General features: G+C 61.7%; 3 protein-coding genes across 3 annotated transcripts; 2 read left to right on the top strand and 1 right to left on the bottom strand.

Moving 5' to 3' along the window:
- The first annotated feature begins 150 nt into the window (after nucleotides 1-150).
- On the top strand, nucleotides 151-3,966 carry CHLRE_06g291400v5 (uncharacterized protein). Its single transcript, XM_043063425.1, has 12 exons — nucleotides 151-328; nucleotides 439-531; nucleotides 863-947; nucleotides 1,291-1,358; nucleotides 1,546-1,632; nucleotides 1,897-1,996; nucleotides 2,179-2,271; nucleotides 2,400-2,494; nucleotides 2,664-2,764; nucleotides 2,956-3,043; nucleotides 3,153-3,263; nucleotides 3,473-3,966. The coding sequence occupies exons 1-12, from the start codon at nucleotides 242-244 to the stop codon at nucleotides 3,545-3,547; spliced, it is 1,083 nt and encodes a 360-aa protein (XP_042924131.1). The 5' UTR covers nucleotides 151-241; the 3' UTR covers nucleotides 3,548-3,966.
- Nucleotides 3,967-4,020: 54 nt separating this feature from the next.
- Nucleotides 4,021-10,347, top strand: CHLRE_06g291350v5 (uncharacterized protein). The gene is made up of 20 exons (XM_043063424.1): nucleotides 4,021-4,131; nucleotides 4,356-4,484; nucleotides 4,593-4,767; nucleotides 4,913-4,978; nucleotides 5,117-5,244; nucleotides 5,385-5,547; nucleotides 5,688-5,834; nucleotides 5,930-6,046; nucleotides 6,178-6,318; nucleotides 6,490-6,588; nucleotides 6,741-6,836; nucleotides 6,983-7,202; nucleotides 7,349-7,515; nucleotides 7,660-7,803; nucleotides 7,951-8,049; nucleotides 8,182-8,243; nucleotides 8,358-8,448; nucleotides 8,647-8,739; nucleotides 8,885-9,217; nucleotides 9,363-10,347. The coding sequence occupies exons 2-20, from the start codon at nucleotides 4,435-4,437 to the stop codon at nucleotides 10,017-10,019; spliced, it is 3,048 nt and encodes a 1,015-aa protein (XP_042924130.1). The 5' UTR covers nucleotides 4,021-4,131; nucleotides 4,356-4,434; the 3' UTR covers nucleotides 10,020-10,347.
- A 1-nt stretch (nucleotide 10,348) lies between these two features.
- On the bottom strand, nucleotides 10,349-11,910 carry CHLRE_06g291300v5 (uncharacterized protein). The gene has a single exon (XM_001695352.2). It carries the CDS (start codon nucleotides 11,772-11,774, stop codon nucleotides 11,436-11,438), a length of 339 nt encoding a protein of 112 aa, XP_001695404.1. The 5' UTR covers nucleotides 11,775-11,910; the 3' UTR covers nucleotides 10,349-11,435.
- Between the last annotated feature and the right edge of the window lie 657 nt (nucleotides 11,911-12,567).

The raw sequence follows: 12,567 nt of genomic DNA, 5'->3' as shown, positions 1-12,567 counted from the left end.
GGCGACTTCCCGTAACGCGGAGGTGAGACTATGAGACTGCCGTGGATCCTAGTGCACCAGGACGTGCACCGCGCGGCGCGCTTTGATGGATGGCGGAGTTGGCTGTACAGTGTCGCATTTGCCGCGTGGCTGGCGACGCAATACTGTATACTATACCAACGATGTATGGGGTGCGCAATTAGCACCCGCAAGTAAACCGCCGACCTTCACCTAGCAGCGTTACCAGACAAGATTCAGCAATATGGCGATAGAAAAGATAGTAGATTTGTTCGTCAGCGGGAGGCTCTGCCTGTTTGGCGAGCACACGGACTGGGCGGGGGAACACAAGGTAAATCGACCCGTCACACAATTATTTGCGTTTTTTGTCACCCTTTATCATTAAATCTCAAGGGGTCGCTGACTCGCCAGTCTGCGCGGCTTTGGCTGTTGCCTTGTAAGGGGCGAGGGGGCGAGCACGTCGTGGAGGGACGGACGCTGGTGGTCGGGACACAGGAGGGGCTGCACGCGACCGCAAAGCGCCTCCCCAACAAGGTGAGGGCGCAAGTGGATGGGGTAGCAGGGAAGGAGGGTGGTGCGCAGGGCAGCGCAGCGGGCTGGGTGTCAGGTTAGTACTGGGGTGCACCTGGCCTCTTCTGTTGGTTCCCTCTGGGTACGTGTAGGCTGGCCCCAAGCGTGTGATGCGGGTGCTGCTAGAGGCTTTGGACTTTCCAGTTCTGTGTGGTTTGGCTCGCCTTTACATCCGGCCAGAAGGGTGCCGGTGCCTTGACATATACTACGAAAGCGCCCCTGCTGGACTTCCACCAAGCCAGCCCAGGAGCATGACGCAGATCAATACATCTCTGGCCTGTGTCTTGTCGTACAGGTCCTGCGCATGACAACCACGGACAATAGCGGCCGCAAGCTTGGCACACAAGAGCTGCCCTTGGAGCCGTCCGAGCTGTTGGCGGGTGGGTGGTGGCAGCGCGGCCGCGCGCGTCGGGGTGTTGTGCGCGGTGATTCGGCGGTGCTAGCATGGATAGACCGCATGCGTGCCGTGGGGTAGGGCGTGGGCAACATGTGGCCACGTGTATCTGCGCGTATCTAATGAGTGGAGGTTTGCTGATGGGGCCGGCATGGTGTGTTCAAGTGGGTGTGGGCACCGCGCAACGCGTGCAGCGGGCGGAGGGGAGGCTGGTTGGCTGTCCGTTGCGGGCTGGGCTGTATGGTGCCGTCCCATCTTAAGAACGCACTTCCGTTGCTGCCGCCCGTCTAAACTCCCTGATGCACCTAAACCCCAACCCGTACACGCAGCTGCTCGCGAGGGCGGCTTCTTCAGCTATGTGGCGGGCACCGCATACCGCATTGTGGTGGCGCACGAGGTATGGGGCCGAGTGGCGGCGGGACATAAGCGCGTGTGCGCACGTGGTTTTGAACGTCCAGCCTGGTCCGGGCTAGGGCTTGTGCACTTGTGGTCAGGCAACAGGAAGGAGACCACCTCATGACGCCTGCAGGCAGCGCTTGCGCGCCGTACTGACGCTGGGGCGTGCTTCCGATGCATGCTCGCAGATCGACGGGGGGCTTGAACTTGACAACCACACCACCTCGCTGCCTATGGGGAAGGGGCTGTCCTCTTCGGCCGCAGTGTGCGTGCTGGTGAGCTTGCTCGGGCGTGTGTGCGCGCGTGTGTGTGCGTGCACCATGTGGAATAACAATGCAGTGAAAGGGACATGCAGGTGGACTGTAGACCCGTACTATCCGGACCAGGAGGAGCAAGGCAGGAAGGCGAGGTCTGGGGCTTCTTGTCGCCAAAGGGCACGATCAGGCACGATGCTTGTGTGCACGCCACAAACCCGCAGTGCATCATGGCAAACACATGACGGTGTGGCAGCTCTGGTTCTTGACCGAACACGCACACAGGTGGCGCGCGCCTTCAACAAGGTGTTCGACCTGAAGCTGACCACACGAGGGGAAATGGAGTTCGCATACCTCGGCGAAATCGCTACGCCCTCCAAATGCGGTGCGTGACCGCATGGCATCGCGTTCTGCTCCCGCTTCTGCCGTAGACTCAATAGCAGGTGCCGCGCTGGTTAGACCGCTGCGCTGCCCATGCCCATCCGCGCACGCACTTTAATTCACGACACACCAACTCTGGCGCCCATTTATCCTTGTACGCGCGCATTGCGCCCAAACCTGTGGCAGGCCGCATGGACCAGGCGTGCGCGTACGGCAACGTGCCGGTGCTCATGAACTTTGACGGCGACATCCTCAGCGTCGACCAAGTGCCGCTGGCGGGTGAGGCGATGTGTCTGAGTGATATGAGGTGTCGTAGCTCGCGCGGGCGGCAGGCACAGGAGTTAGACAACAGGCGTGCCCACGCGCCCACACACTTGCACCTCTGTCGCTGTCGCCTGTGTCCGCAGCCCCGATGCACCTGGTGCTGGTGGACCTGAAGGCGGCCAAGGACACCACCACAATCCTGCGCAACCTGCAAAGCGCATATCCTAAACCCGCCAACGTAAGCCCACGTTGTCCTATGTGCCCCAACACCCTTGCCTGCCCGACGCAACGATCTCCTGCTTGTCTTATCCCAGCAGCGCTCCGGAATGTGGACCGCCTCAAGCTGTATAGCGCACTTCGCTTCTTGTGACTGCAAGACCCGCCCTTCCTCGCCCCGTCGCCCGCAGGCGCTGCACGAGGGCCTGCAGCGGCTGCTGGGGCCCGTGAACCACCGCATCACCGCTCAGGCCCTGCAGCACATGCAGTCCGGAGACCTGCGCGCGCTAGGGTGAGCGTGGGCGGCTTGCGAGTTGCTGCGACGCTGGGCCTAGGATAGGATTTCCTGACGTGGTCAGGCTTACAGGCTACCTGAGCCCATTGCGCATCGGCCCAATTTCCCAACTTCCCCAGCTAGCAACTCTCCCTGCCTCCTACACGCCCCTCGCGCTGCCGCCCCGCGCTCCTGGCGCCGCCCTGCAGGAAGCTCATGTGCGAGGCACAGAGCCTGTTCGACGAACTGGCAGGGCCGCTGTGCCCCGAGCAGCTGACCGCGCCCGTCCTGCACAAGGTACAAACCCGGCCCGACACCACGCGCGCCAGCAGCAACAAGTCGATCAATGCATCCTGCGCTCAGGGTCTGTCGCTGACTCCGGCTTGTCGTCGTGCCTACCCCGCAGGTGCTGTCCTACCCGGACCTGCAGCCCCTCATTTGGGGCGGCAAGGGCGTGGGCTCGCAAGGCGACGGCACAGCACAGCTGCTGTGCAAGGGGCCACAGGAGCAGGCGCAGGTGAGGACAGCCACTTGTACGCGCTGCAGACACGGCGCCTTCGCAATTGCAGCTTCTCCATGCACCCTGTCATGAACCCTGGATTCTTGCATGCCCGGCTGCTTTATCTCTTTCTGCTGGCACGCGCGCACCATGGCACCTGATAGCTGCGCAGAGTGCTTTTGCCAACGTCGCCTCGCTGCCGCCATGTGCGCTGTACTTACTCACAGGTGTGCAGCATTGTGAGCTCGCAACTTGGGATGGACGCCATGCCGCTCACGGTCGGCCCCGTGGCGAGGCAGTAGGGGCGGCTTGGCGTGCTGGTTGTGGGCCAGGAGGATGGCATGGCGATTTGACGGCGCAGCGTCTCGGCATGGACAGTGTCCCAGGGTGGGGTGGTGGTGGTGGGGGGGGGGCGGATGCCGCAAATTACGGGTGATGTACAGAGTGATCGCGTCTGGAAATGAGGTCCAGGTCCTGGGGATCATGTGGTGAGGCGTTGTTTGTGTGACAAGAAGTGGCATGGGGGGGGGGGGAGGAAAGGATGGAGCGCACCATGACACGATGCACGCAATGTGTGCGATCGAGGCGGAGGGCCATTGTTCGTCAGAGTATTACTGGAACACATAACACAAGCAAATCTATAATTAATAACACAAAGGCAAACGCACGCCAGGACTGGGTCGGCCGGTCAATCAGTCAACGAGTCGGAAATACGTCGTTGCGTACACCCCACTTCTATTGGAAATATCCAGCAATAAGTGTCTTTGTTTTGAATCTTGAAGAAGACGATTCTACATCGTTTGACTGAGAAACAGACCGCGACCTTTTGCTGTAGGACTACATCTTTGCTAGGGAGGATGATGCGCAGCGCATAAAAGCATACTAGGTAAGTGAAGTGGCCTGAGATGGCACCATATTATGGGTCACAGCCGCGCGGCGGAAACGGTGGCGACCTTTGTCGCGCATTTGTGTCTCACAGCAGCAGCTCGTGGGCGTTATATGCATCTGCGGGTTAACTTGTCTGAAGGGGAGGCATATGGAGGCGTTGGCATCTCTTCGCTGTCAACTCGCCTCGCTACCCTCCTGTCCCGGCCGGCCTGTGCCCGACAGGTCGGGAGCCTCCCACTCAAGCCTTTCCACCCCCCATTTCATACACGCACGATCAGTAGCTGCCACACAGCTTGCAACCATGGCAGGCAAGCCGCCCTCATCATCCATCCTCATCGTGCCAGCCACCAGGTGTGGCTCCAGGTTGGCACGCCGCAAATGCTGGGAATGCTGGCATGTCGTAGCCCGCTAACCCCACGACACAGCATTTACCCTCAATCACATACTTGCCCCGCGTAGCTATGAAGTGGCCAGCAGTCGCAAACCCAGGACGCCAAAGAAGAGCGCCATCGTGTGCTCCACCGCCACGGATGACGTGGGCGCAGCTTACTACGACCCTCGCAATTTCCTGGTCCGTGGAGGCTACCGGGCCTTCGAGCAGAAGATCATCAACATGAACAAGTGCGCCGTCCAGGTGCGTGCGATACCTTGCTGGGCGTGGGTTTGAAGGCAGGCGCTGCTTGTGAACTGGCTTGTGGCGATGTTCCCATGCGGCCGTGCCCTCCTCAGACAAGGCACCTGACATAGGCTGAGATGCGCTTTCCAACTTGCGCTCACAGGAGCTTCGCACAGCAAACGCAGTGCTCGCGGACGAGCTGATGAAGGCGCGCTCGGGCACGGACGAGGTGCGGCTGCTTCCTGCTGACTGCTGGACGACAGCTTCCGGGGTGTGGGCCGCCTCCCACAGACACTGCAGCAACCTTGCCTGCCCGCAACCGAGTTTACGCCCCTTCAAATGCGGTATGGGTAACCCAACTTGACAGGTCCGTGACCAGTTGCGTGTCAAGGAGACTAGCGTGGACACGCTGCAGGGCTCGTTAGAGCGGGCCGAAAAGGAGCGCCGGCTGCTGGAGAAGAAGCACCTGATGCAGCTGAAAGAGATGAACAAGAGGTGGGTCAAGTGGCAAACGGCTGCCAGCTATCCATGGCCACTCCCGGCGCGTGCTCCGCCGATTAATACATTGGCTGCGCAGTACATCTCAATATGCATCGCGCCTCAGCTCCCTCTTCGCATTGCCTTACTCCTGCCAGGTACAAGGAGGAGCAGGCCCAGCGGCTGCTGTTGGAGTCGGAGTGCGGGCAGCTGCGTGCCGGCAAGGAGGCGCTGGAGGGGCAGCTGGAGGCTCAGCAGGAGGAGAAGGCCCAGCTGCTGGACCTCGTCAACAGCCAGCGCAATAACAGTAGCAGGCTGGAGGTGGGAAGGCACTGCTGCGGGGTAGGGATCGGGTAGCGCGGGCTGAGGTGGGGGGCGAAGCGCCAGGAGGGGTACCCGCATGGATTGGCACCTTTGGCGTGTTTAAACGTTCTGGATTGTCCGGCTCATGAATAAAACAGGCCACGGTCGCGGGTGATGCGGCCACCATCGCCGAGCTGCGGTCTCGGGTGCAGGCGGCCGAAAGCCGGCTGGCGGATGAGGCGTCGGGGCGGCAAGAGCTGTTTGGGCGGCACAAGGCGCTGGAGGCGGACTTCACGCTGTTGTCGGTGCGTGAGGGCCTGTGGGTGCACTGTTGAAGAAGCTGCCCTATCGTAGGTGAAGTCAAAGATGTTTGTACCGTGTGTGCTGGGTTGTTTGGCAGGAGCGGCACTCGGCGCTGGCTGCCTCCAACAACGAGGCGGACGCCAAGCTGCGTGCGGCCACATCGCGGGCACAGCTTCTGGAGGACGAGCTGGCGGCAATGAAGTCGGCGGTGCAGGTAGCGCTGGGGTTCGAGGGCGGCTTGGGCCACTCCAGGTTCATGTGTGTGCTTGAAAAGCTGTATAAGCTCTTGTACGCAGGCCACAAGGACTTGGTGCAACGCACCTGCGCACTCTTCACAATCTGCAGGCTGAGAAGGAGGCACTGGTGGATGAGAAGAAGCGCAGCGCTTCTCTGCAGTCGGACCTGACCCAGCTGCAGAGCACGTCAACGCTGGCGGCGGCTGCGGCCGCCGCTGACCAGGCAGAGCTGCAGCGGCTCCGGAACCAGGTGAGGTGGGCCTGGGCCCAAGCGCCGAGTGGGTGTGGGTTTGCCCTTACGTCCCCTTGCTACATTATTGCGGTAATCATGGCGGGCAGTCCTGCCTAGTCCCGCCAAATGTCTTGATGCGCGCTCTTGGCAACATTCCCTTGCTCTTGGCCCGCGGTTCTTGCGCTGCAGTCGGAACAGCTCCTCACCACTGCCGACGGGCTTCGGGCCGAGGTGGCCAAGTTGCGGGAGGACAACCTGCACCTGGCCGCGCAGGGCGTTGCGGCACAGGTGTGTACAGTTGGCGGCATAGGCAAGCGCTGCCATGGCAGGATTGCTCGGGATAGCTCAGTAGGGCGGGTCGTGTTTGATGTCCGTAGTGATGAGCTCAGTCTCAACCTTGTCCCTTGCTGCCCTCGACCCACTCCTGCACGTGGCCGCAGGCGAGTGCGCAGCAGCTGCAGCAGCAGCGCGACGAGCTACAGCTGCAGCTCAGCTCTACACGCGACTCGCTGGAGCGCCGCATCCAGCAGCTCGAGGTGGTGGTGGTGGGGGGGGGGGTAGGCCAGTGTCGGCTGTTGCGGGAGTTGCATTTAGACCTGCAAGGCACCGTGTGGATGAGGGGGCGCATGCAACCGCGTGCATGCACACCCTGCTGCAACCTTTCAACACGCACCCTGTGCAGACGGGATGGCGGGACGACTCGGCCGCTAAGGCCAAGGCCGCTCAGGAGGACGCCGCCGCGCGCCAGCGTGCCCATGCCGAGGAGCTGGCAGCGAAGCAGCGTGCGGCGTCTGACGAGCTAGCGGCCAAGCAGCGCGCATGGGACACGGAGCTGCGTGCGAAGGAGAAGGCCTGGGAGGAGGAGCGAAACACGCGCATTCGTGCGCATGAGGAAGAGCTGGGTGAGTGCACCAGTACGGTTGCCTACGCTTACGGTGTGCGTGCTGCAGAACTCCAGTCCTGTGCCGGAGAGCAAGGGGTGCTGGAACTGTCGCTAATGCCGCCGCAACCATTCCTGCTACTGCCGCCACCAATTGCCGTGTGATAGCCCGCAAGGACCTGGAGTTGCTGGAGGTGCGCGAGCGCATGCGTGAGGCGCAGACGGCTGTGGCAGAGCTGGCGACCGAGGTGGCCACCTTCAAGTTCCAGAGCGAGCACTTTGAGGCCGTGTTCCGCGAGGCGGAGGAGGGCAAGAAGCGCATTGGGGAACTCGAGGTGCGTCAAGCGACACAAGGGAGGGGGCGGGCGGGCGGCAGCGTGGGAGGCACACATGCGTGGGTGTGAGATCGGGTGCGGCGAATGCGCCAGGGATGACATCCAGAGCGCCGCCCTGTGCTACCGGCTGTCACACGTATATAGGCGACGCTGCGGGCCCGCGATGCGGCGCTGGCTGAGGCAGCCTCGCAGCACGGCTCTCAGCTGGAGCTGTGGAAGGCGGAGGCCAACGATGTCGCGCAGGCCGCAGCCAAGTGGAAGCAGCGCTGCACGCAACTGCAGGCGCAGGTACGCTGGTGCCCCTGCAGGGTTGCGGTTTGGAGTTACCGCATAGCAGGCGGAGAGTCGGCAGACAGTGCTTCCTAGTGTTTCTAAATGCTCCTCCTTGACCCGGTGCCGTCCCTCTGTCCTCTATTTGCGCGGTGTTTTCCGCAGCTTGACGCCAAGGACGCAGAGTCGGACGCCAGCAGCCAGGAGCTGAGGTCGCTGGCAGCGCGTCTGAGCGCGAGCGAGGCCGAGCGCATGAAGCTGCAGGTGACATGATTGGCAACGTGGGCCGGGCGTGCGGGCCGGGCATGTTCAAGGCTTGTGACGGGGCTTTTTGGACTGGCATCAGCACATGTTCACCCGTGACGCCGAACGTGGAACCGACTGCTCCCTACACAGGAGGCATTGGCGGGCGCAGACAGCAAGCTGGCGCTCTCGACGCAAGAGGCGGCGTCCTACAAGTGAGCCCGCGCTGCACAACTCCAGGAACAGTCAGGGCATGATTGTGCGCCCACTATGTTGCATGGTTGATGCCCACTCATTGCTCGCCATTCCACGCACCGCATGCTGCGCAGGGCACAGCTGGCTGACGTGCTGACCTCGCATGAGGCCGCCAGCCGCCAGGTGGAGGCAGCCAAGCAGGATATCCACGCACGCGACATGCAGGCGAGCCCATGCCGTGCAGCCCACCGCGTGCCGGTGCATTTGGTTGTTTCCGACCTTGAGCGCAACCTCGCAAAGCTTGTTGCTGCAACATGCTTGCATGCCGCTACCCCTGCTCATCTTCACCACCGGTATGACACCTGCAGCGTTTGGAAGCGCGTGGCTGCAAATAGCATTCTTGCTCACCCCCACTAACTGCAGCTGAGCAAGCTGAACGTGTACTTGAGCGAGGAGGCTGCACGGGCCGCCGAGCTGCGCGAGCAGCTGGCCACCACCAACGCACACCAGACCACGGTAAGCAAGAAGGCCCGCCTTGCTGACCGCACGAGGCGAAGCTAGCTAATGCAGAAACGTCCGTGTTGCAGCTGTGCACTGGCTAACCGCAAGTCTGACCGGCGCCCGCCTGTGCCTACTTGTTTGTCTCTGCCTCCTGCCTCAGGAGCTGGAGGCCAGGTCCCGCGCACTGGCGGACGTGACGGAGCAGCTGCGTGACTCGGAGCGCGCGCGTGTGGAAGCATTGGGCGAGGTTGTGACGCTGCGGGACCGCGTGGCGCTGCTGACACGGGAGGTGGCGCGTGCCCGCTCCGTGGCAGAGGCGGTGGGGGCGGCGGCGCGGCCGCCTGCCGCTGCAGGTCGCGAGGAGCTGCGGCGGTCGGTAGAGGCTGACCGCCCTCAGTCTTGGGCGTACGGGGCTGCGGGTGGCCGTGCGGCTGGAGCTGAAGTGCTGGGCCGGCATCGGCCGAACGAGGACGAGCCCATTGCTGCACTTGAGGTGCGTGTGGGCTCTTTACTGCATATCGTGTTCGCACGTAGGCTAGCGTGTCAATTGAGGTTTGCTCGAGGCATGGGAGGGGAATGCAGGACCTGCAGCACCTTTTACATATGTCTGCATGCCTGTTGCTGACGCAACACCGCAGGAGGAGGCGGAGAGCTGGTTTGGGGCACTGAACGCAGCGGCGTCTCGTCCCGCCGCCCAGGCCGCTGAACCCTACAGCCGCGGCTACGCAGGTTATGCGGGCCACTCGGGAGCAGCACATCCATCTTCGGGGCCTGTGCGGTCGTTCGACGTGATCGTCAGCCCCACTCACAGCCCTGCCCCGAAAGGTGCTGCACAACCCGTTGCACCTGCGCCCGCACCAGCCTCCTTCCGTCCGCACCAAGCCATGCTGCCGCAAGTGGCCAATGCGGCGACGCCCGCCCACGGAGGCAACGGTGCTGCAGCCGCGGCTGCTGCTGCTGCTGCCGCTGCCACGGCCTACACCGCGTTAGTGACCCCTCTACCTCAACAGCGGCCGTCTTTGGCCTCCGCTGCTGCGGCACCAGCGATGGGCACCGCCAACTACTCCGCACACCAAACCTACCGGGCGTATGGTGGCGCCGGCACGGCGGCGGCGCCGCTACCTGCGCAGCCTATGTATACGGCTGCAGCGGTCGGCGGCTCGAGGCCGTATGGAGCGGTTGCGCCACCAGCGGCAGTGGTGGGGCTGTCGCCTGCGATGTCGGACTCGACCTCCACCTCATCAAACCTGCAGGAGCGGCTGCAGCGGCTGCTCGGGACCGGGACGCTCTTGTAGGCATGGTGTATATGTATGAGTAGGCAGAATAGGCTTTGCGAGGGGGCGTACGGCTATTCAAACTGAAGCGCGTGTACGGTCAGGTACGGTGTACGGAAAGCTTGTCCTGTCATTGGTGCGAAGACGCAGGGCCGCGAAAGCCAGAGCTGCAACCGCTTGTTCATTTGCGGTACGGTCTAGATGCACAACAGCACAACGCAAGTCAGCTGCCGTGGTCGCTAGCTTGTTGTCCTGAGTGGCCTATGTCAATGCTGGACAGGGCCGTGCACGGATGTGCGGGGCGGGGGAGGTCAATCCCAAGCCCCAGATGGAGTAATCCTTGCATGCTTTTTTGACCCTTCTGGCCAAAGTGCCAAACGCCGTGGTGCCGATAAGCAGCTGTAAGCAGTCGACCAGCACCTGCTTGTCATTGGCCATGCCGCCATGGTGGAAAAAACGCGATGCAGCACAGCAGCACTCCCAGTTCACCCGATCACATGCTCCGTCTGCGCACTACCGACCGGTGGCCCCACCGCATCTATCAGGGCTGCACATACACACACACACACACACACACACACACACACACACACACACACACACCAGCTTCCCTTTGCGCTTTTCTAAAACATCAGTGGCCGCGGCTGTCTCCCGTTTCCCTTGGCACACTCGGCCTTCTCAGCCGCGCCTGCAACGCAAGCAACCAACTCCATGGGACAGGCGCCACGTGCTCCACATCACAGCACACCAATTCTCAACACCGCTACGGTCGCGTAAATGACCAAACTCCTCATGCATTGACTATTGGTTTCCGTTCGTTCCAATAGCACGAAGTGCTTGTCAAGCCGCGGCAAAGCACATTCATTGAAGACCTCGTGCATGTGTTATCTAACGTGTAACTGAGCATCACGTTTGTACAGCTCATGTCCGCAAGAAAGCCGCAGCCGCACAGCAGTATCTGGCAGACGTGGCAGTAGACATGCCGCCGCACTGCTGCTGCCACACCGTCACGTCCGCTGCCCATCTCTCCTGCCTGGCACAACTCCTTCCCATCCATTGGGCTCCTTAACGTACTTGATTGCGTCGTAGTATCATTCAGCACATGCGCCTTCTGGCATAGCGTACTGTCAGCAAGCGTCCATTCGGCAGTCTGCAAGCGCTCGCCCTTGCCAAACCTCCCTGGACCTAGTCTATCACGTGTCCACCGGCAAACAGACGGCACTTCGCCCCCCGCACGCCACGACCGCGTAGCCAAACCACATCTCACACAGCCGGTGTCAATCCTAGCCTCACTATAGTCTCACTACCCAGCAGTGCAAATGGCCAGTGTCCTCCAATCCTGGGAGCTGCCTGCCGTACATCTTGCCCCACACCAGTGCCCCTACTTTCAGCCTCCCGACCCTCAGACGTTTCCCACCATGCCTGGCACGCCCCCATTCACTGCTTGGCCGCTTCCACCTTCTTCTCCACCTCCACATAAGGCTTCAGCTGGAATTTGTCGAGGTCGGCGGGTACGAAGTAGCGGGGCCGAAGGTGGGGCAGCACCTGGAACTCGCCGCCCTCCAGCCGGCCAACCTTGACGTCACCGCGATCCACATGCACACGCTTCACCCAGGTTGCCGCCTTCACCTGCCAGCCTTTGCGGATGCCCGACTGCTTCGCCGCCGATTGCTGGATAAGGTCCACCACGGCTTCGCGGCCAATGTCGCCTTGATGCTGGCGCGAGGCTTTGTTCGCGCCCCTGATTAAGGATACTACTATTGACCGCACGGTCATTGTTGATGATCGGCGCTTCCGGTTGCAGGAACGCAGTGGGCAGTGGAGAAATTTCCTATCGGCGCATTTTGGCTCGACTAGTGGAGCGGTGTGCTAAATCAATGTATGTATGTCTTTGAACATACAGTTCCACAGCGGTCAGTTCGTCTGCTATACCGTCGACACAGTGCACCCAATCGAGTTCTCCCCTCATCTGCCCCGCGTTACCCGTTGCACATATTTGCTCACGAACTCCATGGCAGCCACCACCGTGACCTGATGGACTCCTTCAGGCCGCTGCATGGAGTTTCGACTTACGCTGCTGCCCACCAGTTGCGTTGCAGTGCACGACGATCCACCCACCCAGGCTCACGCCCGGCGCCCAAATCTTCCGGCCCGCACGCACACCACCCTGTGTGGCCGCCGCCACCACCAGCCCCAGCTGCAGACACTGGCACTGTGGTCTGTGAAATTGTATAATGCCCTGCACAACGCCACAACCACTTTCAGATACATGCCTGCCAATGGACAGCCAGTCAAAAGCCAAACGCCCCCGCGCGTACGGTATGGGCCGGGGATTGGCTGTTGGGATTGACAGATGGCCATCTGCGTGCGGTAGACCCGTGCACCTGCCCTGGTGTAGCAGTCTGTAATGGACGCCATGCTTCAGCCCACACCTTCACATTTGACCAATTACTCGGATAGGAGAGCTGCGGTAAGGCATAGCCGGCAGCCAGGCGAAAGCACTGCCCGTGGACGACCGACATTCCTGTGCGCCCTGAGCCATGGGCCCATCACTCGGGCCCCCTCAGGC

The sequence above is a fragment of the Chlamydomonas reinhardtii genome, chromosome 6 (assembly GCF_000002595.2).
Source record: "Chlamydomonas reinhardtii strain CC-503 cw92 mt+ chromosome 6, whole genome shotgun sequence".
Lineage (NCBI taxonomy): Eukaryota > Viridiplantae > Chlorophyta > Chlorophyceae > Chlamydomonadales > Chlamydomonadaceae > Chlamydomonas > Chlamydomonas reinhardtii.
The sequence above is the reverse complement of the archived record's forward strand: the minus strand, read 5'-3'. Positions and strand labels throughout refer to the sequence as shown.

Excerpts from the sequence above, each read along its gene's own strand:
- CHLRE_06g291400v5 (XM_043063425.1), top strand. The coding sequence starts at position 242 with ATGGCGATAGAAAAGATAGTAGATTTGTTCGTCAGCGGGAGGCTCTGC. Across the intron at positions 532-862 it reads CAAAGCGCCTCCCCAACAAG|GTCCTGCGCATGACAACCAC; the intron begins GTGAGGGCGCAA and ends CTTGTCGTACAG. Across the intron at positions 1,359-1,545 it reads GCATTGTGGTGGCGCACGAG|ATCGACGGGGGGCTTGAACT; the intron begins GTATGGGGCCGA and ends GCATGCTCGCAG.
- CHLRE_06g291350v5 (XM_043063424.1), top strand. The coding sequence starts at position 4,435 with ATGGCAGGCAAGCCGCCCTCATCATCCATCCTCATCGTGCCAGCCACC. Across the intron at positions 6,047-6,177 it reads CAATGAAGTCGGCGGTGCAG|GCTGAGAAGGAGGCACTGGT; the intron begins GTAGCGCTGGGG and ends CACAATCTGCAG. Across the intron at positions 8,244-8,357 it reads CAAGAGGCGGCGTCCTACAA|GGCACAGCTGGCTGACGTGC; the intron begins GTGAGCCCGCGC and ends CATGCTGCGCAG.
- CHLRE_06g291300v5 (XM_001695352.2), bottom strand. The coding sequence starts at position 11,774 with ATGACCGTGCGGTCAATAGTAGTATCCTTAATCAGGGGCGCGAACAAA.